At 39.9% G+C, this 25,484-nt stretch overlaps 1 protein-coding gene across 1 annotated transcript in view; it reads left to right on the top strand.

Moving 5' to 3' along the window:
• LOC147060676 (gastrotropin-like) overlaps nt 1–18,838 on the top strand; it is a 79,814-nt gene extending 60,976 nt beyond the window's left edge. The window contains exons 3-6 of the mRNA XM_085902934.1: nt 17,469–17,674; nt 17,765–17,925; nt 18,046–18,135; nt 18,223–18,838. Coding sequence (XP_085759060.1) covers nt 17,608–17,674; nt 17,765–17,925; nt 18,046–18,135; nt 18,223–18,306 — 402 coding nt within the window. The 5' untranslated portion in view covers nt 17,469–17,607 and the 3' untranslated portion in view covers nt 18,307–18,838. The remainder of the gene's footprint in view (nt 1–17,468; nt 17,675–17,764; nt 17,926–18,045; nt 18,136–18,222) is intronic.
• Nucleotides 18,839–25,484: the final 6,646 nt, after the last annotated feature.

Raw genomic sequence — 25,484 nt, 5'->3', positions numbered from 1 at the left:
CTGCATTGTTTAGTATGCAGCTGTGATTCCCCCCCTAATTTTGTTGCCAGGTTCTCACACCGCATTCAAAATTTGTGTAATGGACACGTTGGTGAATAATATGTCGGAGAATATTTGGGGATTGTTGTCTGCTCTCTGTTTGGATTTTACCTGTCATAAACCAGACTACTTATTTATCCACTTGATGATCAACTTTCTCAATAATTCTATGCAGATCTCCTCGTTGTCTTAAAAGGATTTCACCTCATATTTTACTGGTAATGGATGTGAAAAGAAGAAGTTATTCACCTACCAACTCTTTCATCATTATTATAGTTTCAGACTTTTTCCATTTATTGCTTTACTTAATAAGACATTGAGTATAAATGAACACGTTCAGAATAAAAATCAAACATAGTCCCCAACAAATGACATCACCCCCACTATAGTGTAAGTAACCATGATCCACTTTCAACATTAACTACCACTGTTTACCAGTTTAAAAAAAATAAAAATACCTACCAAAAATCTGTTAGAAAGCACATGTGCTTATATTATGACGTCAACATTGCCAGAATATGTTCTGCTGTTGTCAAAGATTATTTTGCCAGTAATTATGCCAAATTTAATTTTGTCAGCATCCAACTAAATTATAATGTACGTAAAAAGATAATAGTGTTCTATTTTAAGACTAATATTCAATGAACCGTTGATCAAACACATTTCATTTCCGATGTTCCAGGTAGGTTCACTGATTAGGTTTGTTCTGCCTCTGTTAATGCCATGAATTGTTGCAGAGTGAGATCAGTCTAAGACAGATGTTGATTATATGCATAAACAAAACAACTTCAAACCAATTACCTCTCCACACACCTGCCCAGAAAATCATTTTTATATATGGACACATAAAATATTATCCATATGCTGCTAACAAATTGTATATTTTGATTTGACTGCTCCAGGGCTGGGGTTTTCAACTGGTTTTGTTCAAGGGACCACCATTATAAGAAAGAAGTAACTTGGGGACCACTGCTTTGGCGGAATATTATTTCATTTTGCACCGAAAGAGGATAGACCTATACAGGCTATTTATTTGCATCTGTATATTTATTATGGGGATATAATTTGGATGGGTAAATGATTCACAATCTTAGCTGGAAAACTCGAAATGATAAATCAACTCTCTTTTTAAAAATGTTATAATTATTTTACTTTTTCAATTTCGGGGACCACCTGCAATTCCACCACGAACCACTGGAGGGCTGCGGCCCACCGGTTGACAATCCCTCCTCTCTGGGTATTTGCTAATAAAAACAATAATGTAAAGATAATAGTAAAATAAACAGACTGAAACAACTCTAAACACAAAACTACTGCAAAGGGAATTTAGATTAATAGTGCAATGCATTTGGCAGTTGGCACTTTTCAAAATCTCAAACATTGTGAGTCTGACACTGTGGAGCAATTATTTGATTTACAATCAAACAACATCTGCTGGATGGCTCTTGAGGGGCATTATGAAGAAGGAAAAATGATGGGTCAGACAGTAAAGGATTGAGTAATAAAACGAGAAGGGATGTCTAGTCTCTTCAAAAAATTCGGAATGGGTTCAGTCATCATCGCATTAGGGTGGGAGTTTTGAGAATAGTACAGAGGAAAAATGCACAGTCATTGCTCCAAAGTGTCTTGTTATCCTTTCAGGACTTCCTAGTGCAAGTCGTATTTTCAAACAACGGTTAGCGTGAGTGGCAAGATTGCATAAAAACAGACTCAAGAACGACTGCAGCTTCATTATTAATGAAGAATTGAAGAAATGTTTGTCATTGTCATACTGCGCACAACAAACTAGCAAGAGGCACAGTGAACTTAAATAATCTCACTTGCCAGTCTTTGTTTTGGAACAAGCCAATTATGAAAATAAGGAGCACAGTTATTGGAAAAAAGAACATGAACAAAAAAATAAGCAACTCTTGCACCAAACTTGCATGCTCCGAGACTAACATACTGTCCATTACCAGAACTCTTCTTCCGGGTCAAAAGACTGACACACAGAGCTGATCGTTAACACCTATAAATGTTTTTGGCCTACCAGATGAACCCCCATAACCACAGAGAGAATGTTTCCAAGTAATACCCTCCAACGAAGTTTCCCCCCCCCCTCCAAATGTGTTGTCAGACTCTTTTTCTCAAAATGGGCCCCCTGTTGGGCTCACCGGAAGGTTTGTCAGGCAGGTGAAAGCGTTAAGTCCCAGGGTCAAACAAACTATTTAACTAACAATGTGACCCCGGTTTGTTGACCATACGGTTTTCACGTCGGTTGGTTGTCACCTGTCAGGGAATGGCGCACCTGCTAAGGTAGCATCTGGCTCTGCGACACGCAAGCACGCACACCACAGCGGGATGCCATTACACTGCCACATGAATACATGACTAATTCATATTCTCAGTCCTTATAATGGGGCGGCTGTTTAAAAAAGGGGGATAACATACATCCCAACCTAAGAAAGGGAAGGAAAGAGACAGTTAAAACAAACTTTTAAAGAACTTCGTTCTTGTTATAACCTTGGAAAAAGGTACTTTCACACCTTTTTGAAAGACATTATGGTGTGCAAGTAACCATTTTCAGGAGCCAGTCTTGTAAGATAATGCATGATAATAACCATGAGAAACTGTGATGGTCAACAATACCCGGAACGAATCATATATAATATATCCTTGACCTTGCAAGGCCTTGGGGATGACTGATTTGCAAAAAAAAAAAAAAAAAAAACTGATGACGCCATTCAAGATAACCTCCAACCGATAGATGAATTAGGCCTCCTCTTATGCTGAAAAGACAACTACAAAGCACGGTCTAATTAGATAAGAAGGTAGTTAATGTCTGATACCTGCTAATCACTGTGGCAATACCGTCAATTCCTGAAATGCCCTCCTAAGACATAATGACCATCAAATTTGGCCATTTATTAAAATATATCACATCAAATTGAATTAATTCAATTTTATCAAGAGTTTTTTATCAAGAGTCATAGTCCAGTTTAGCCTCTAAATGTTCATTACAAAAACAATACTACCAATAATAATAATAGTAACTGGGGGCTCAAAGCCTCTATCATTGCAAACTAATATTGTTGTTATTATTATGATTATGATTATTATTATTATTATGATTATTATTATTAACGTGAATCCATAGTTGTTGTTTTTTTTTTACCAATATTGAATGACAGCCTATGCAATGCGGTTCGCCACCAAGTATGACACTCTTACATTTATCAACGAATCAGTTTTGAAGGCGTCATTGACTCATTGGAGAGCCGCTCGACGCAAATTGTGCAGAGAAGCTTTGCTCACCTGTGGGAATCACCTGTTGCCATAAATGCATATTTCAAGTCCTCAGTGCCATCTGTGGAGTTTCCTACTCATCTTCAGTAAAGTGCAGTTCTGTGATTCACTTTTTTCCCCTTCTATCAAAAGGGATTAAAAGACTGGCAACAAGGTGGGGGGGGGGAGAAGGTGAGTATATTCCTCAATTTAAATTCTGGTTTGGAACAGTACTCAGGTCAGAGTGATGACACCAGACATTTATTTGAATCTTAGTAGGTAGTGTGGTGACTGGAGGGATTTGAAGCCCTATCTTTGCAAACGCTGATGAAGACACAGCAGGATTGTGAATTGCGCGAAGAGGCATGCTGGCTCTACGAGAAAAGCAATTCTCCAGCTGAAATTATATGATCTGACAGCTTAAGTTTTGCCAAGTAATAGAGTGAACACAATAGGGTACCGAGTTAGGGAGACAAGTCAAATTGGGCCCATTTCACTCTGGGTGGGCTAGCAATAGAACTGAATGTCAATGTCAGAAAGTGTGAAGGAGTAAGAAAAAAAAAAAACATTTTTGTTGGGCTGTGACAGGGAAAGGGCACATTTTTGGGAGCGTTAAAAGCATCTTTTCACCACAGCCACAGTTATAGTTTGGTCCAAAGTCCGTTACAGTCATTCATGATGCCTAAACTGTTTCCAAAAATGCTTAAAGGTAAAACGACTTTCACACATATCTGATGAGAATATTTCATCCCTCGACTGGCTTCAGCATATCAAGACAACTGTATAAAGTTGACTCTTGTACTTATTAAACTTGAGTACCTGCCCATTCTTTGTCTTGACTCTTAAAGTTGATTATAGGGCACATTGAAATGCTACTTTCAAAATAATAGTTATTTTGATTTAAGGAGGAATAGTAGTCAAATTTTCAGAGGAAAAATATAAAATATTTATAATATATAAATATGAAAGCATACCTGGCGTTGAATACTGGATACTTAAAAGATCCCTTGGCATTGAATGATTTTTTTGAATTTTTCCTTGCCCTTTTGGGAGCTCAAGATCAGGGGATACTTTGAGAATAATTGTCAATTGTTTGTCTATGTGAAGCCCTTTGAGACTGCTTGTGATTTAGGGCTATACAAATAAACTTGACTTGACTTGACTTGACTTGAATGTTTTTTGAGATATCAGCACCTTATTCGCACTTACCTGTACCTATTTTCTCATTACACAATATATTGACAGAAAAATTGGAACAGCATGTTTTCTCAGACCTTGACCACATAGCACAACCATAACATAAAAAGAAAAGATAATGTACATCGCAAAGTGAAGGGCCAGTAGTCTACCACTATTATCTAAGACATTAAATCAGCACCTAATGCCTGAGCCGTCTCCGTGTTCACCAAAAGGACTCCCACAAAAGGAAGCTCCTTTTCATTCAACCAATCCATCTTTATGCCTTTCACATCTCGATGTACTTATTACCCACCATCATTTTATAAATCAGATGGAATTATGCTCACACACTTCCCTTCTGGATTCTAAGCCATTAAAACTATTAAAAGAAGCCAACTTCGTCAACTAGGTGCCTCTCCCCCTCCCATCTGTCACGCTCTTGTCTAGGTCTAAATCTTGTTCGAATTTCCCCTTTTTACAAAATCCCTCATCTGCCTCGTGCACTCGTGACTTGTCTGCACACCGAGCTGAATCTGACCTCTAACGCTGCGACTCACAGATAGAGAGAAGGATCTCCACTTTTGACAAAGACATCAGTGTTAGTTGAGAGGATATTGCCTTGAGCTTAGCCATGACAAGATATAGCTTCTCTTCCTCCAAGGTAAACTTATCCCTGTATACATCTCTGCTGACAAGACCCCAATCCTAACTTGTGAGGGTGCCAAGAGCCTTGACTCCAGCAAGCCATTTATCCTTTTCTGCACTGCTCACAATGTTCTCTGCAGCGGCTGTGAAACTTGGCCATTTTTCACAAGAGAAGCTGCCCATCTCATGTCACGCCTCCTTCATGACATCGTCCAACTTCTTTTGGCAAGCCTCTTTCGTCACAACTGTCACATCTTTCCGCCAAACGTATTTCTCTTTTGGCTTTGTTTTTTTATATTGATGACATTGGGGGCTTTTTTTTTTTGTGACAATGGTGGCACACAAATCCCCTTTTCTAAACAGTCATGGGCCTTATTTAGTGTTTTACACATTTTAATTACTGAGGTCCCTTGATTTATTATTCATTCATTTTCAACTTGCAAAACAAAGATTTCCACCGCTCCCAATACAAACATCGTTGCTATGAGTGCTAGCCAAAGGCATCGCCGTGCTGCCCGCATTCAAAGTCAAAGTAATTAAACTGAACCTGATTCGTAAAAGCAATGAATAAAAACATGAAGCATGAACGTGAAAAATGTCTCCACTGTGACCAATCTCCCGACCACAAAGCCTTTGAGAAAATGCAAAAAAAGCAAGTAGACCATGCAGGCAGGCAGTCAGCGTGCCAATAGTGAATCTATACAATCCATTGGCCAAATCCAAAGATGCTTATACACGGCTGAATGAGCAGAGGCTACGCCATGACCATGAAACTGTATTCATTCACTAAGCTAAGGCTGTGAGTCAGTGCCGTTAAGGGGTCACATAAAGCATGACAACGTTTCGGGGTTATCGGCAGTGATAAAAGGTTTTCTCCACAGTTTGTAAAATCTGAAGGGTGTAACCAGGGGGGCATTTTCTCTCTTGCTCTTTCTAAAACCCAACTAGAGAGCAATGAGAAATTTTTGCATGCTGGATATTGACAAATTTGAAAGCAAAACATTATAGGGTGTCGGGTGTCCACTTCTTGACTATGAAGACGTGCTAAACTGTTGAATAGCAATTATAGTCTGCTTGAATTCAAATTTACAGGAGCCCGTTTTAATTTCAGCATAGAAATTGCGGGATATACTTTTTCAACTCAATGCTTTGCATAAACACACAGTTGAAGCATTGCAGGTAGAAGCACTGATCTAAGTTGGTCCCAAAATGGAGCACTTAGAATGTAGCTCCACATCATTTAAAACATCACATTTTTCTAGATTCACCTTTGTGACTAAAACTAATGATTTGTACTTTTGTCTGCTGAACTCTTTTCAGCTCATTTTTAAGTGGAAAACCTTTTTGAAGGGCTCTGACTGAGAGGCAAGGCCTGAGCAAGACGTTTTATTTTTATTTTCGACCAATGCCGATTCCAATATTTGGCAGAATGAAATAAAAATACCTATTCAATCGTCCAATTAATTTTTAAACGATAGAAGGATTAAAAAACGTAATTTCCTGGTGAATGTCTGACTTTGAAAAGAAGGTCTCACATTCAGTTGAATATATTGTTACAGTTATCAAAACATAAACACAGACAGGTCAGAGGTCAACCTGTGGAAACTCCCAGAAGAATTCTTTTGAAAGTTGGTGATGGCAGAGAAAGTGGAACCCACTCCGGGGGATCGCTTGGAAGTTGGTGATGCAGAAGTCTTGGTATTTTCCTGACGCAATTCGTATTTTAATTGTGTGCATGGGCATCGGGGCACCTGCTAGGTCTCGAATATCGTTATCACATGAAGTATTGTTTAACAGGACCAAGATAAGATGACTCATGCAAGTTCTACGTGGCATGCATGTGATGACTGCAGGAATGAGGCAATATTGTAAAAACGCTTTCAGTACCTTAAAGGTAGTACGGAGCCAATTTAATCTTCTTAAAGCGCGATTAAAGCCTTACATTGTGTTCAGAAAATAGAGCTGGGTCAGAATAGTTAATGTAAGGTCATTCTCTCTCTATGCATATAAGCTCAGGGATTTGTCTTGGAAAAGATGACACAAGGTCAATGTTTTGTTTTTTACGCCCTCTGCAACTTTTAAACCAAATTTCGCCCAAATCATCCAGGATTGAATGACAACTCTTCAATGAGGTAGTCCTACCTGAAAACGCTCCCGTCCTTACAATTCAGTCGCTGCGGCTTTGCCAGAAGGAAAACAGATGGCATATCAAAAACAGAATGAAGTTAAGTATTAATTTTAAGCATGAACACACAGATGTTATCTACCAAGGACCACATCAATATAAATGAAACATGTTTGTTTGTGTGTGTGTGTGTGTGTGTGCGTTTGTGAATGTTTGTGTTTGTGTATATACAGCCCATCTATCTCTCTCTCTCAGGCTAATCTAATCCATACATCTTTCCCCTCTCTCCTTGTCAGCCATTTGATACGGACGCCAGCCGCTACGGTTCTCGCCAATCTCCGTGTCATTAAAACGTAGAAGTTTGAAAAGAAATTCCAATCGGTGGTACTTGTTTATTTCTAGATATACACAAGTAGAATAATATTTGAATGCAATTTTTATTTTTTGCGCTCTGATTTTTAATGGACTATTTATTAATGTCACACTTTAAAAATGCTGATATGATTTGACGCTGCTATGGTCTTGTTCACTCTGCTTTTTATCTGACCCATATCGTTCCTCATCTTGGTTGTTCGAGAGAATCCAATACCCCAATCAGTGATTATGCATTTCTCCTCTACATGTTCAAACTGGTATAAATCATTTTTATTCCCATCTTACATTCCAGCAACTCAGATTTTTTGTTTTGTTTTGTTTAAGATCCCAGCACTCATAGGGTGATTTCATCCTTCAGTGGTCCATGAAAGCTTTTTTTATACGTACATCGCCACCGCCAGCGCATTAATCGTCTCAGATATATTGATTTGGCTGTTCTGTTGTGCAAGGCGGCGTATGCAAGGGGAGACAGGAAGAGACAAAAGGACAGCTATACTGGGAAAGGGCAATCGAGTGTGGGGGGGGGGGGGGGGGGAGTAGAATCTGGTAATTAGACTTCTATAAAGAGGTAGTTTGAATCTCACTCATGCATAGCGTTGTCTTGGAATAAAGCAGGTAATATATAACAGATATGAATTAATCCAAGAAAGTGCTTTTTTTAATGCAAGACTGCAGCAAGAAAAGAAGTTCATGAATTGGACACCAAGCATTTATCACTGTCAGCTATCACAAGGTGCAGAGAAAAAACAGGTGGTGAAAATGAAATGTGCGCTAACAAATCCCGATTCATTTATACGGGGCCAGTGGGACTAAATGGTTCAACGCACCAACGACTGAAGAACACAGTTGATTGATGGAAAGCAAAGCTTACTTCCAACAAGGTTGAACAGCGGGGTACAGACATTACGATAATTTGGCCAGATTTAATCATCCCGGGAGTCGGTCGCTAGATAATGCGTACATTCTCGCGAACAAATGTAATTGGAAGTAGAGAAAAATGTTGTGTCCAGAAAGTCATTTCACGGCACCTCTTAAGTCTAAAAAAAACACAAAAATCAATTGGTTTTCAAATTGTTAGACTCGTGTACGATTTTATCAATAGTAGCATGGATTGTGTGTCTAATGGCTTTTTAACAGGTTCTCTCCAAGAAGACCATTAAACCATCATGGCTCATTTAGCTTCACCTGTTGTTAAGACCAATCACATTACCGCACACCGACTCCTTTTAAATACTTGAGAAAATTGCTGTTTCACCTGTAATTTTAGGAGTAGTTAGTAAACAATTCAAACGAGGCATATTCACAGAATTATTCAGAAGTCTGGACAATAAGATGCAGGATTTTTCTTTCATATTTATCGTTTTTAGCACGTCGTCCTTGTCTGACCTCAATTACCTGTCCTGACTCTAGCATTTGACTAAGAGGGGTAACCCACCTCTCACAAAGACTTCAGCTTGCCCTGTGACCCTGAAAAAAAAAAAAGACGTACAATACAGAAAATGAACGGATGGTCTTTCTAGTTTTGTTTTATCCTGTCATCATTCAACTACACTTTCGGATGTTTAGAAATGCATTTACTGGCCTCAAAAACCTTGGGAGTATACGTTTGACTCGGTGGGAAAAGGAATGGGCAAACGGATCGATTCAAATGATGTAACCCTTACTGCATATTTCAAGGCGTTGCAGCAGAGTGGAAATTAGAGTTCACGTACTTCGCAAGAACAAATCTTCTTGACGTAAAGGTGCCTGCCTTTACAATGCAGTATTGGGGATCTGACGAGTGAATTTAACAGCAGCTGTCAAAAAAAAAATCGATATATCAGAAAGCAAGTCGACTGTGAGGTTTAGCTGTTTTTTGTTGTTGTTTGTTTGTTTGTTTGTTTGTTTGTTTGTTTGTTTGTTTGTTTGTTTGTTTGTTTGTCAGTTTTGCTCACGGGGCAGGAAAAACAATGAATTATCCATAAAGGAAAATTTAATGAAATGGATTTATGGTTATTTACAAGTATGATGTCCCTTTATCGGCTTCTGCACTGTCCTTCACAGAGTCAGATGGTAGCTTTTGAACTAGCAACCTTTTATGGCAGCAGAAAAGAAAATGGGGAGGCCAAGCAATCCTGGCTTCAATCAGGGATTTCAGCAGCAATTCAAATGCAATGTGATATGAGGTGATGGAGGTCTAAGACGAGGCAGGTTTAATATCTTTGACTAAAGTCCTCCAGGAAGCTTCGCAGTCAACACTGTCTCAACAACCGTGGCGCTGCTTGAGGAGGTGAAGTTCAATAATGTTGCATCAATTCTGCATCAGCAAATCTATACTGTCCCACACGACATCACTTATACGTATGTGACAGTGCACCGCATGGCAGAGCTGATAAAAAGAAGATTGTTGGAGCATTGCCCTGGTGGCAAGTCAGGATGAAACACGTCTAACTCGCGCAAACATAATTCATGATTTTGTTATGAAAGAAATTCATCAGCAAATAAAACTGCCATGCCCAGAGTCTTTTACAATTGTTTTAGAGGAGGTGCTTGGAATTCTAAAGAGAACAGGAGGTTTAAAAAAAACGTTTTTAACTTTCATTTTTCTTCAGCTAAACATAAAATGAAATCAAACTTTATTTTTAATGCATCTTTCAGACATAAAATACATAAATAAAGCATGGGCATCGATCATATGCGGGCCGGCCCGGTCCTTATCCCCACAAATAATGGTTCAACTCGACCCTACTTTTTTAAACCACGGAAAAAAAGGTGAACCCTTTGGAACTTCATAGATTTCTGCATAAAATGGTCATAAAATGTGATCAATGACAATATTTTGAATTTGATTTGATTACTTCTTTTTCTACTTGCTGTAGACTTAAAGGGTTCAGGTAACGACAAATCACAGCCCACATGTTTCCTTGGTGTGGTCATGTGACATTTGCAAGCTGAACCATGATAGTTGTTACCTAAGCCCTCAACATGTAATAATGCTTATCAAATGAATTATTTTAATAATAAATAATATATAATATAAATTATATATATATATATATATATATATATATATATATATATATATATATATATATATATATATATATATATATATATATATATATATAAAAAATAAAAATAATTAATTTACTGCAGAAATTGGCTAAATAAGTGTGCTATTCCTTTAACTACTGAAAATGTGCTAAAGTACACACATGCGTATACACACACACACACACACCTCCTAAAGTTTCAATCGATGTTACCTTCTTTTTAACTTTTACAATGATTTCTGGTCAATTCAACCACAGGTGTCCGGCTAATAACGCAAAACAGTGAGGAGCCCAACCTTTCCTTGACAAGTGTATGTACCGGAAACACTAATTAATGAAGAATATATTATCACAGGTTCGGTTTAGTGGGTTCATTTGAATATTTGTAACGGCAACGTAAGGTAATTGCATGCTAATGTAGGCAAAGGTGCCTGGAGGCTAAATGAGTACACGGGAGTGTCAGGAGGTGAGTTGAGGAGTCAGCTCCCATCTGTGCATCACTTCAGGCCGTTGGACTTTACTGTTGTGGACAAGAAAGGACAGGTGCTGGAGGTTAGACTGGAGGGGGGGACAAAGCATCAGTTTTGTCTCGATAGAATATCTGTGTATGTGTGTACGTGTGTGTCAAATAGACAGATGCTCGCCCGGCAGGTGCACCATCCCCATGACAGGTGACCGCTTAAACTGCTTGGAAAGCCTTATGGCCAACAGACCAGGGTCACATTGTTGGCTAAGTACTTTTTGATTCTTCCGGGGCGCCCTGCTTTGACCTGTCTGACATGAGGACACAGTTAATTAGGTTCTTTGGAAAATACTGGCCGCATTTGGGCTCCTTCTGTGATGAGCACACACAATTTTAAGGCTTAATTGCAGTTAGCAGCTAAATAAGTATGTCAAATGTCTTCAAATCAAAGCTTTTCTTCTTTTATCTGATATAAGCGGTTTTAAAACCCAGCAGGTCAAACAATGAGCTAACTGATTTCTGGTCTCACATACAGATTTTCTTTTTTTTTTTTTTATTTTAATGTGCGTTTGTCTTTGACCTAAGCAAACGGTTGTTTGTTGCTCTTAAAGGGGCTGTCCAGAGATACAATAGGAACTGATGGTAAGTGCACACAATCAAATGAAAAGTAATTATACAACACAAAGTGCTGAACGCTTAGTTTAGTTTGCGGTTTGAATAATGTTTGAAAATAAGAGAAACATTTGCATTAAATGACTACTTCACAGTGTTTTTCAAGGTTTGTCTTTCACAGGAGTAAATTGTGTTGGAGCTTATTTCACAGACGGATGAGCAGGACAGACTAACATTATTGGCTTTTAATCATTCTGTAAGATTTGGTGCAAGTCAAGAAGTCGTCTCAAAATAAATTCCTTACCATATTTCTTTTAAAGGTCTTGTGGTGCTTCCTTGCTTGCTCTGTCAGCACACGATAATTTTTTCATGGAACTCAAAATTCTTCTTTTTGCGCTAAATTCTAGGATTTTTGTCATAAAAATACAAAATAGTGCCACAGTAATCTGTTATCATTTGTAATGAAAATAATTGATAAATGATAGACATCTGTAGAATCTCTAATGCCCTGCTTTTCATACCATTACTTTGGCTGAAACTATTTCTTAGCAAAAACCGCAAAGAAATTGTGCTGGGTCAGAGATGACCGGCCCTTATTTTTTTCCCTTTCCTGACAAGAGTTTGAGGTTAGTTCAAATCTGGAATTTCAGACCACTTTGCTGTGTGGGTTAGATGTCAAGTGTCTGGTGTGAAAGGCTGAACCATAACTTTAGATTGCATTCTTTGCCATATGATTGGTCTGAGAAAGAACATTCATTTCTAATATAGTCCCACAATTTAAATGTAGTGAAACTTTGGCAAAATGGACTAATGGGGCCAAGAGTTGCCTGTTATAAATAAATGAATGAATAAATAAATAAACAAATAAATAAATAAATAATGCCTGTTATAAATAAATGAATGAATAAATAAACAAATAAATAAATAAATAAATAAATAAATAAATAAATAAATAAATAAATAAATAAATGTGTCCTTTTTTCAAACTTTGAAGTCTATGTAAAAGCTATTTTAAAAGTATACTTAATACCATTAAAAAGAGACTGGTTTGAAAATGATACTGGGCAGCAGTCAATTTACACTCACATTCAGGCACCTATGGGCAATTATCACAACAGTTGTAACTATAATCTTGGCAATCCGATTTACATAAAATGCAAAACTGTATACATTGGTCAAAAAAATGTTCTAAACAATCATGGATTTAACATAAAACAAGCTATTTTGACAGTAGCAGTTTTATTAGAATCTTACTGAGATCAGTTATTTCTGAAGTCACCAGAAAATAATTTGCTTTAGTTTAAGGCTTGAAACAAAACAGATGGGGGCAATAAGTGTCATTACAAAGATAAAAATGATGTATTTCTTGAATATTCTTTCAGTACCAATCTGGTTGCATTTGAAAAGGTTCATGCATCTCAGATTTGTGTTAATTTCCCAGCTGGCTGTCAGACTTCATGTGGGGATGGCTTCCTTTCCTTACAACAACACACCACTTGACCATTAGCCTTTTTTTACAACAAAGAGCGGCACCTCAAAGTGAACCAATTTAAGAGCAAATCTTTTTTTTTTTGACAGGATAGACACAAAAGTCACCATAAATAGTGAGCACAAATGAATCCCAAAATAAAAATGCTCGAGAATGATCTTGTTTTTATTATTGCCAATGATGGGAAGAAAAAAACTATTACATGCAATGTTTCTTATGCAATTGCACAACAACCAAATTCAGATTGGATCTTCAGGAAACCATTATCTATTTTCTATCCTGCTTATTATCTTGATCAGGGTCACAGAGAAGCTGGTTTTGATCTCAGCTATCTCAAGGCGAGTGGCAGGCTACATCTCACACTGATTAATCGCAACGCTGACACAGAGTGCAATCACAATTACCCTTTGCGGCAATTCCGTCTAACACCTTCAGTTATATCCAGTACATGTGGGGAGTGGAAGATTCTGAGTTAGAGGAGAGAGCCCACACAAGCCAGGGAAAATAAAGGCCTCATAAGATACTCAAATCTTTATGGTAACCTTCCTAGTGTAAGGCGCCACACAGTTTATTTTCCCTCAGTTTACAAACAAAAAACAACAAATTTTCCGAGCTACATATCTTCCTTTGTAACCACAAAGTGCTTGAACAACATCGCTCAGCAACTCTAGTTACATTCTGTTCTCTGTTCGTGAGCTCACATTAAAGTCAGATAAAAGTCCAAATAAATAGCCTTTAGTTTATCTGTTTGCATAACTTACCCCAAGGGTACATGTTTCTGTATTTTGTGCATGGATTGCTTGAAATTGTGCGGAAGGAACGGAAAATGATTTCTATTGGGTTACACTTAGAACATAAATGCAATATTGAAATTAAAAATGATGTGCTAAATTAGTCATAATTAACCAACCACTAGGGCACCGTGCTGTCCGTTTTACCAAATAATTCTGGAAAAAAAAAAAAAAGCGAGGATGGAAGGCTGAAGTCCATAAACAGTGTATAATTTGGGTGGAAAAGGTCAAAGCAGCTGATGGCTCCATCCATCTAAGATAGCAGCTGACCTAATAGTGGACTGGACTGGCTGCCAGGCTTGATTAAACAGAGCTAGAGATGCATGACAGCTTTGAAACAAGATGCATAAAGTCCAACCAACAAGTGGAGCTAGTGGTCACAGTTGCTTCCAATGTTCTATTTCTGCCAGTAACAAGAACAAAAAACGAAAAATAGTTTTTACAAGGACAAAGTAGGGATGAAAGTCTGTCGTTTGACGTGTTGATTTCACATTTTCTTGTTGTGAACCTTCATCATAAGTAACACCAGTGTCAACCACAGCCTGTCTGCTGATGGCCTCATCCATCTAATGTGACAAGCAGCCTCTGAGAACTGCTTTGGGAGCATGATGGGTCAAAGCTAGAGAGACAATGCACAGAGAAAGTCAAAAAAAAAAAAGAATGTTACAGTATCAATCTGTTCCTTTTTGACCCAGTTCTGGTGAACAATGTAATAATATCATGATTGACAAGATGTCCTAATAAAATGGTAAAAGGTACTATTCATTTTTGACTATGGATTTTCATTTCCTTAGCAAAATAAAGAATAAGAATAAAAATGGGCCACTCATTTTTTTTTTTTTTTTTTAATTCACCACAACCAAACAGCCAACTGTTTTTTAGGACTACTGACAGGTGTCACTCATCGAGATGTCAGCCGACTTGAGGTCACCGTAGTGCGGGCACCGTTTGCTCATCTCTTTGCCTGTCTCACATCTCAGAGATTGTAGGTCCGTCCTCCTCTGTCAGACGAGACCTTTCGTGTCATACCTCTTCTTGCTTCGTTTGGTGCCGTCTTGACAAGGAGATAAATCTTGGAAAGCACTTGCAGGTCATTTTTACACATCCAAATATTTCCAGCTGAGTGGGGCTGATTGAATCAACTTATGGATCGTGGAGATGATCACATTTCAGAGCATCAGTTCTGGTAGCGGTTTGGTGTATGTCAATGACTGAACTGGTTCATGTATTCATATTTAGTACGTGTAACATATTGAGTTCCCACACCAAACACAGCATAGGAATAAGAGAACGGTGTCAAGATATGTTATACAACATGAATTTGTTTATTTGAGGAATCGGGAAATTTTATTTGTAGCAATAAGTCTTTTTGTTGTTTTCCATTTCTCTTGCTCTCTGTGATGGCGGCAGGTCAGGTGGTGCATCTGTTCAAGTCATTTTCAAAATGTCTCATTATTTTTTCCAAGTTTCTTCCACTCTTTAATAAATGAACTTTTTGACACTGTAACTTAACAAGAATGCTGATGTATAAGTTGCAATGATAAATGCCCTGAACCTTAAAATCACCTCCAGGGCATGTGAGGTCTCACACTGTGAAAGAAAATTAGTTTTGTTTTTTTTTTTCTTCAATTAGCATATGAGTACAATAATCACGTTACCCTTTATCCCTCTATTAGGGAAGTTTTATGAAAAAAGGCTAATCAAAGGTAATCTGCCTTTTAATAAAAACAACCTAATAAAAACAACCAAGAAACAAAAAAGACACATTTTAAAATTTCTCATTCCATTCAATGAATCAAGGACAAAGCATTTCAAGACAGAAGAAATATCACAGAAAAGGTCATCAGGTTAAGCCCACATCCCACATTAGAATAAGAATTATAAAATTGGTCCATGTAAAAGCTGAAACAGTTTCTGGTTATTTATGAACTGATTCAATTAGCTTTCAAATGATCTAGAATGTCGTCTAAGCTCCAATATCTGTTATGAAGCCGCAATACATCTTGTATAAGTATTTAGATTGAAATTGTGATGTTGAGATGCACAGTACTATGCAAAATATTTCTTTGCACCACAAAAAAAGACACAATTGGAGGCTCGTAGGCTGGCAACTTTGAACATGAAATATGATTGTTAGGAGTGCTGCCTAAATTATGGGAATACTTGACGACGTTATGGGTTGGTCGGTCTGTCTGACTGTCTGTCGCATCAGGGATCATTATGGCAGCCTATAGGATTTCTCACATTGTAAAGCGCTTTGGCAACCACATGGTGTAGATAAAGCACAATATAAATCCAGTCTATTCACCATTTAGCATTTTGGGGTTTTTGTGTGGTCTGGTATACGCATAGGATGAGTGGAGAATGCTGCTAAAGCCGCTTGCCATCTCAAAGAAAAGCCAACAGCGCCTTCCTGTGTATCAACTGGGCAAGACAGCTTTTAGATACGTACACTTGAGCGCAATGCTGTTCTGGCCTGTAGATTCAAAATACAATGAAGTGAAAATGACGCTCATGTGTTTGTGAGAGAAATTGTACATGCATTGCAATGGGTCAATTTCAGCTCTACTTTCGTTCTCAGAATCACTCGAAGATCGAGGCGCTGATAGGCGTTTGACCGAAGACAGCCCCAACTGCTGGTGAAGGTGTTGCTCCCTGATGATCATCTATGATCATCAGTCGAGAAGCCAGCTGTCCTTTCTTCCTTATCTGGTCGATCAGTACACGTGCTCTTTGGGTGGATGTCATCTGCACCTCTTTGATATCTTCGTACTCACCCTGATTCAAGATTTCTGATTCGAGAAGATCATCCAACAACTGATTTATAACTTCCGCACTGACCCTCTTCACAAAGTTACGCCTCACTCTGAGAAGCTCATCAGACAATGATATTAAAGAACTTAAAAGCAGATTATCCACCACTTTAGTATTGTATTGATAATGTTTTTAACAACCTTTCTAAAAAGATCACCTTCTCGAATTTCGCATGTCCACACTAGGCCGGTTTCATTTTTAAGTTCAAGAGTGAATTTTTCTCCTGGTTGTCAGATGAACACCTCAAAGACGTTCGGGTCCCACTCTTCATATGTGAGCGTAAAATTCTGTGAAAGAAATACAAATGCGCATGGTGGTATGCGTTTTGAGCAGGGAGTGAAGATATGGGGGGGGGGGCTTGACAAAGGGAATTTCATAGACAAACATACATCAGTGAATTTATCTATGGAAATGAAAAGTCCCCCCCCCCCCCAAAAAAAAAAAAACAGGAAGTACAGTTCACAGTGACAAAATGGAGTTTTGGTTAAGAGACCAACTAATTGTGTCAGCCATACTTTTGGGTTTATTTTCGCATGGTCAGCATCCATTCTGAGGTTGAAATGGTCATTTATCTGCAAGGCACCCTGCGGATAATCCTTTTGGATCCTTTCGTAACCTGACTTATTGCTCTCTTTTTTAGGCGCTGCGATTGGGAAACATTACAGTCACATGTCATGTCTTGTGAGAGCGAGAGAGAACATGAGCATTTCTCTAGAAGGCCACTCCTGTTTTGATTTGTCTCGTGGACTTCCTCGTGACACCTCTTTTCTTTCACCATCATGTCTTTCACTGGCAAATACGAGCTGGAGAGTCAAGAAAACTACGAAGAATTCCTCAAAGCGATCGGTATTTGTTTTTTTGTTTTCTCACTCATCTACAGATGTTCGTGACGTCAGACAGTCATTTCTAGTAAATGTCCGTATTTTTCTGCCAAAGGACTTCTCAGTGCAAAGACTGACAGCAAAGTCCTTACAGAAGTTCTTCAGAATGGGAATGACTTCACGTGGACTCAAACCACCCCCAACTGGACTTGGTCTAACAAGTTCACCATTGGTCAGGAATGTGAGCTACAGACGATGACAAGGTCCACTTTCAAGGTGAGTCCAGATCCTTTGTGGGAGGTGGAAGGGTGAGTGAGAGAGAGGGAGTCAGGAAAATCTCTTTTCTTCTTTAAGGACTTTATATTTGTATGGTAACAGCTTCAGTGGTTATTACAGGCCCTTGTCAGTATGGAAGGTGGGAAGATTTCGGTACATTTTCCACAATACCTCTTCACAGCTGAGATGGTGAACGATAAGTTGGTCATGGTGAGTGTGTCATTCACTTTCTGCCTTCAGGCAGCAAAATCTATCCCAATCCTGAAACTAATATTGCTCACCCAATGTGCTTTATAGAATTGCATCACCCCGGGAGAGAAGGGTGTGACTTTCACAAGAGTGAGTAAGAAGACATCCGACTGCAAGACCCTGCATGCTTGACTGGACGGTGCACAAATGTAGTTTGACATTTCAGGACAACGCAAGACTGTAACATCAGCTTTTGTTTCAATTAAAAATACTTCACTCCTTTTGACTTTCAATGGAGAAAAATGATGTCATCTTTGTTTACACGCACATGATGAAGCCGTTAACTGCTGTCTACAAGCCTACTGCTAGCATTTTTATACTCCACCGTCATGAGGTTCATGAACCTTCATGCAAACCACCGGGTTGGTCCTAACTGCTACACCCAAATACATGAAAATCTTCCAATTGCCTGTTGGCAGTTTTTGATCTTCCAAAGCAAATTCTGGATGTTCCAAAGTCCTTTGCATTCTCTGTGATGTCATTGCGGTCTCTCCACGCATACATTGCATTTGTCTCTCAGAGTTATCAAATGTAATGAAACGTGGGTCTTCTGTGAAACCCATTCGTTTTATGCATGTCATTCCTTAAAGGAGCACTTGACAGGATTTGGACCTTCATTAAATGTTTTCATAACTCTTATGATGAAACATCGATTTACAACTAATGGTACCGTTGTGATGCCTTGGTGCTGTTTGTATTCCTTTTACTGACACATAAAATCGTTGAGGAGGGTGGCAAGGAACCAAAAATAAAAGTACAAATATTGCATGTCACTTTCCCCTTCCCTTGCAAAGACAAAAGTCGATGCAATCGCCTATGTGCGATTACTGATGGCATAAACTCCAAAACAGCCAATGAAACAGCTGCAAGATGTTATAAACATAATAAAATTAACATTAACAATAAAGTTGGAGAGCGAGAAGGTTAAATAGAGGCAGGCCGCACATGCGTTTGTTGCAGAATTTGTCACTCAAGCGATTCACGGCAACGCAAGGTGGGGGGGGTTACTGCTCACTCTCCTCAGGAGACAGTGATACAGGAGAGTCTGTCACTGTCTTTCGAATGCTTCACGGCAAAATAAGGTGAGGAGTATTACACTGTCACTCCCACAATCTGTCAAAATATCCACAAGGTTTAAAGTTTACTAACCATGATCCGACTATTATTATGACAGCGTGCATGTGACTGACTGCTGATGAGTTAATGCGCAATGTAGTGATGTGCATTACAGTTCTTTTAAGTGAACTGAATCTTTAGAATCAGTTCTCTCAAAAGATTCGTTCAAATGAATCGTTCAACATACACACAGCACAGAGCAGTGGGACACCATGGAAAAATATTTAACGGGGTTGAAAAGAACGACGGAGAGAGACAGATAAGAGAATTGAGAGTTACACGAAAGCTAAGACAAGGAAATATGACGAAACGTACGTAGCGCTCGGCTTTAGTGTGACTACGATGGGAGACGAGAAAAGGCCGGTCGGTGTGTTTACTGACCCTTACAATGTTGGCAGTGGACAGTATGAAGCCCAAAAAATTAAGGCGGCACTTATAAAGTCATTGTACCCCAATCACGACTATAAAATGCCAAAGGTTTTTCAGCGAAAACGGGCAGAATATTGTGTCTTGTTGCCTCATTTTGATAAAAAAAAAAAAAAAACTGCACAAATTGTTTTATTCATTTTTTGTTTTGTAAGTTAAAAAGTTTTATGTATTGTGCTCCTGAGTTAATGTTGCTGATTACTTTGAATTTGATATTATTTATTGCTGTTATTTAATGTAATATTGTGTATGTTTATTATTGTTTTATTGTATTTTTTCAGCATATAATTTTTATAGAATAAATTATGATTTATTTTTTTATTTCAAGCAAAGTGATGCACTTTGAATCTGTTCTGTTACAGAATAAACAATGTTATTAACAAAGTTGTTCTTTATTTACTTATACTCAGGTGACTTGTGAAAGGTCAAAACTGCCATATAGTGTACACGTTTTCCTTTCTTTACAAGTGAGGGTTCTGTAGTGTAGTGGTTAGTGCTCTGCACTCTCACCCCAGCAATCCGAGTTCAAATCACGGTGACACCAAACATTTAATGAAGATTTAATTTAAGTTAAGGTTAGGGGTTGGGGTGAGAGTTAGAAGTAGTGTACCTAATAACAGGCCACTCTATTAGGGAAAAATCATGGCCAAAGCTTAAATGAAAGTGAAAAGTGCCACACCCGCCCTCACCCCGACTTTCTCATTGGCTCTTTGATCTGTGACGTCAAACGGTCACTCCATTAGGTACACCGCCATTTTCAGGTGTACCTCATAACAGGCCACATCATTAGGGAAAAATCATGGTCAAAGCTTAACGGAAAGTGAAAAGTGCCACACCCGCCCTCACCCCCACTTTCTGATTGGCTGTTTAATCTGTGACGTCACATGGACACTCCATTAGGTACACCGCCATTTTCAGGTGTACCTAAACAGGCCACTTCATTAGGGAAAAATCAGGGCCAAAGCTTAAATGAAAGTGAAAAGTGCCACACCCGCCCTCACCCCCACTTTCTGATTGGCTGTTTGATCTGTGACGTCACACGGACATTCCATTAGGTACACCGCCATTTTCAGGTGTACCTAATAACAGGCCACTTCATTAGGGAAAAATCATGGCCAAAGCTTAAATGAAAGTGAAAAGTGCCACACCCGCCCTCACCCCCACTTTCTGATTGGCTGGTTGGTCTGTGACGTCACACGGTCATTCCATTAGGTACACCGCCATTTTCAGGTGTACCTAATAACAGGCCACATCATTAGGGAAAAATCATGGTCAAAGCTTAACGGAAAGTGAAAAGTGCCACACCCGCCCTCACCCCCACGTTCTGATTGGCTGTTTAATCTGTGACGTCACATGGACACTTCATTAGGTACACCGCCATTTTCAGGTGTACCTAATAAGAGGCCACTTCATTAGGGAAAAATTATGGACAAAGCGTAACAGAAAGTGAAAAGTGCCACACCCGCCCTCACCCCCACTTTCTGATTGGCTGTTTAATCTGTGACGTCACATGGACACTCCATTAGGTACACCACCATTTTCAGGTGTACCTAAACAGGCCACTTCATTAGGGAAAAATCGGGGCCAAAGCTTAAATGAAAGTGAAAAGTGCCACACCCGCCCTTACCCCCACTTTCTGATTGGCTGTTTGATCTGTGACGTCACACGGACATTCCATTAGGTACACCGCCATTTTCAGGTGTACCTAATAACAGGCCACTTCATTAGGGAAAAATCATGGCCAAAGCTTAAATGAAAGTGAAAAGTGCCACACCCGCCCTCACCCCCACTTTCTCATTGGCTGTGTGATCTGTGACGTCACACGGTCACTCCATTAGGTACACCGCCATTTTCAGGTGTACCTCATAACAGGCCACATCATTAGGGAAAAATCATGGTCAAAGCTTAACGGAAAGTGAAAAGTGCCACACCCGCCCTCACCCCCACTTTCTGATTGGCTGTTTAATCTGTGACGTCACACGGACACTCCATTAGGTACACCGCCATTTTTAGGTGTACCTAATAAGAGGCCACTTCATTAGGGAAAAATCATGGACAAAGCGTAACGGAAAGTGAAAAGTGCCACACCCGCCCTCACCCCCACTTTCTGATTGGCTGTTTGATCTGTGACGTCAAACGGTCACTCCATTAGGTACACCGCCATTTTCAGGTGTACCTCATAACAGGCCACATCATTAGGGAAAAATCATGGTCAAAGCTTAACGGAAAGTGAAAAGTGCCACACCCGCCCTCACCCCCACTTTCTGATTGGCTGGTTGGTCTGTGACGTCACACGGTCACTCCATTAGGTACACCGCCATTTTCAGGTGTACTTAATAACAGGCCACATCATTAGGGAAAAATCATGGTCAAAGCTTAACGGAAAGTGAAAAGTGCCACACCCGCCCTCACCCCCACTTTCTGATTGGCTGTTTAATCTGTGACGTCACATGGACACTCCATTAGGTACACCGCCATTTTCAGGTGTACCTAATAAGAGGCCACTTCATTAGGGAAAAATTATGGACAAAGCGTAACAGAAAGTGAAAAGTGCCACACCCGCCCTCACCCCCACTTTCTGATTGGCTGTTTAATCTGTGACGTCACATGGACACTCCATTAGGTACACCGCCATTTTCAGGTGTACCTAAACAGGCCACTTCATTAGGGAAAAATCGGGGCCAAAGCTTAAATGAAAGTGAAAAGTGCCACACCCGCCCTCACCCCCACTTTCTGATTGGCTGTTTGATCTGTGACGTCACACGGACATTCCATTAGGTACACCGCCATTTTCAGGTGTACCTAATAACAGGCCACTTCATTAGGGAAAAATCATGGCCAAAGCTTAAATGAAAGTGAAAAGTGCCACACCCGCCCTGACCCCCACTTTCTGATTGGCTGGTTGGTCTGTGACGTCACACGGTCACTCCATTAGGTACACCGCCATTTTCAGGTGTACCTAATAACAGGCCACATCATCAGGGAAAAATCATGGTCAAAGCTTAACGGAAAGTGACAAGTGCCACACCCGCCCTCACCCCCACTTTCTGATTGGCTGTTTAATCTGTGACGTCACATGGACACTCCATTAGGTACACCGCCATTTTCAGGTGTACCTAAACAGGCCACTTCATTAGGGAAAAATCAGGGCCAAAGCTTAAATGAAAGTGAAAAGTGCCACACCCGCCCTCACCCCCACTTTCTGATTGGCTGTTTGATCTGTGACGTCACACGGACATTCCATTAGGTACACCGCCATTTTCAGGTGTACCTAATAACAGGCCACTTCATTAGGGAAAAATCATGGCCAAAGCTTAAATGAAAGTGAAAAGTGCCACACCCGCCCTGACCCCCACTTTCTGATTGGCTGGTTGGTCTGTGACGTCACACGGTCACTCCATTAGGTACACCGCCATTTTCAGGTGTACCTAATAACAGGCCACATCATCAGGGAAAAATCATGGTCAAAGCTTAACGGAAAGTGACAAGTGCCACACCCGCCCTCACCCCCACTTTCTGATTGGCTGTTTAATCTGTGACGTCACATGGACACTCCATTAGGTACACCGCCATTTTCAGGTGTACCTAAACAGGCCACTTCATTAGGGAAAAATCAGGGCCAAAGCTTAAATGAAAGTGAAAAGTGCCACACCCGCCCTCACCCCCACTTTCTGATTGGCTGTTTGATCTGTGACGTCACACGGACATTCCATTAGGTACACCGCCATTTTCAGGTGTACCTAATAACAGGCCACTTCATTAGGGAAAAATCATGGCCAAAGCTTAAATGAAAGTGAAAAGTGCCACACCCGCCCTGACCCCCACTTTCTGATTGGCTGGTTGGTCTGTGACGTCACACGGTCACTCCATTAGGTACACCGCCATTTTCAGGTGTACCTAATAACAGGCCACATCATCAGGGAAAAATCATGGTCAAAGCTTAACGGAAAGTGACAAGTGCCACACCCGCCCTCACCCCCACTTTCTGATTGGCTGTTTAATCTGTGACGTCACATGGACACTCCATTAGGTACACCGCCATTTTCAGGTGTACCTAAACAGGCCACTTCATTAGGGAAAAATCGGGGCCAAAGCTTAAATGAAAGTGAAAAGTGCCACACCCGCCCTCACCCCCACTTTCTGATTGGCTGTTTGATCTGTGACGTCACACGGACATTCCATTAGGTACACCGCCATTTTCAGGTGTACCTAATAACAGGCCACTTCATTAGGGAAAAATCATGGCCAAAGCTTAAATGAAAGTGAAAAGTGCCACACCCGCCCTCACCCCCACTTTCTCATTGGCTGTTTGATCTGTGACGTCACACGGTCACTCCATTAGGTACACCGCTATTTTCAGGTGTACCTAATAACAGGCCACATCATTAGGGAAAAATCATGAACAAAGCGTAACGGTTAAGTGAAAAGTGCCACACCCGCCCTCACCCCCACTTTCTGATTGGCTGTTTGATCTGTGACGTCACATGGACACTCCATTAGGTACACCACCATTTTCAGGTGTACCTAATACAGTGGAGCCTTGGTTTTCGAACGTCCCGGTTCTCGAACAATTCGGTATTCGAACAAAAAATTTGAGATTTTTTTTGCTTCGGACGTCGGACGAAATTCGGTTGTCGAACCTCGCGAGATGAGCCGAGAGGACCCGCATGGCAATTGGTCGTTATTACATTCTCGTTACTCTGAGGATTGCATCAACTCTAATCATGCCTCCAAAAGAAGCAAATGGGACCAGTAAAGCCATCCTAAAACACAAAGAAGCTCCTCAAGCAATGCGACAGTGAATAATTTCAAAATTTCAGCGACGGCTCTGTCATAATAATGCGACCAGCGCGGTGCAGTTGAGCGGTCAGTGGCGCGCTACGGTTGCGCGTTCGGCGCTGGGCTGCTGATGGACAGAAATGCGCAAATGAAAAAATGCTTTAAAAAGGCGGGGGGGTTTTCTTGGAACGGATAAATTTTTTCCCATTATTTGTAATGGGAAAACACGATTCGGAGTTCGAACGATTCAACCAAATGTCAGATTTTTGTTTTCATGCCCAAAAAAATTAAAACAAGGACACCAGACAAGTTTTAACATAAATGTTTATTAAAATAATAATATTAAAAGTACATTTCAAACCAGCAATCTAATGTAAAATTGCAGTAGCTATATTGGATAAGAATTCACGTTATTTAAAAACTACTGTAAGTGTTATAAAATAAAGATGACCCAAAGAGAAGCATAATCTCCCGGCTGTTGCATAACGGCACATTCTTTCATGGAATATAGTTAGCCGTTAGCTTGGAAAAAAACGTGCATAAAAGAAGTGGTGTTTCAGTGAGTGGTTCTTTCTTTCCTTGGCAAATCGTAAATCTACATTCTACCTTACATAGTTCACGCCAGGAGACGCAACACGTTCACTGACTGATCCGTTGATGCACGAGAAGGAAGGCAGTTCAACAATTGACTCGTTCGCGAACAAGAAAGTCAGGATTCGTTCCCTCACTGATCCGTTCTCGCGATGAACTGGAAATGCAAATCACTGAGTCGTTCGCTCACACATCTGTTCGGTTAGTGAACAGGAAATGCAATTCACGACTTGTTCGTGAACCGGAAGTTACGTCATTTTCGTCCTCGTTTTGTTTTACAGCGAGGTGGCACAAGCTTCAATGTGCATTACCGACACCTACTGGTTGAAGTCATATGAACTGAAAAAAATAAAGTGATTCGTTCACTCTCGTTCACTGAAAAGATTCGGTCTTTTGAA

Source organism: Syngnathus leptorhynchus, chromosome 2 (assembly GCF_054491065.1).
Source record: "Syngnathus leptorhynchus isolate UIUO chromosome 2, UIUO_Slep, whole genome shotgun sequence".
NCBI classification, from domain to species: Eukaryota; Metazoa; Chordata; class Actinopteri; order Syngnathiformes; family Syngnathidae; genus Syngnathus; species Syngnathus leptorhynchus.
This window is presented reverse-complemented; position numbering and strand designations above follow the sequence as displayed.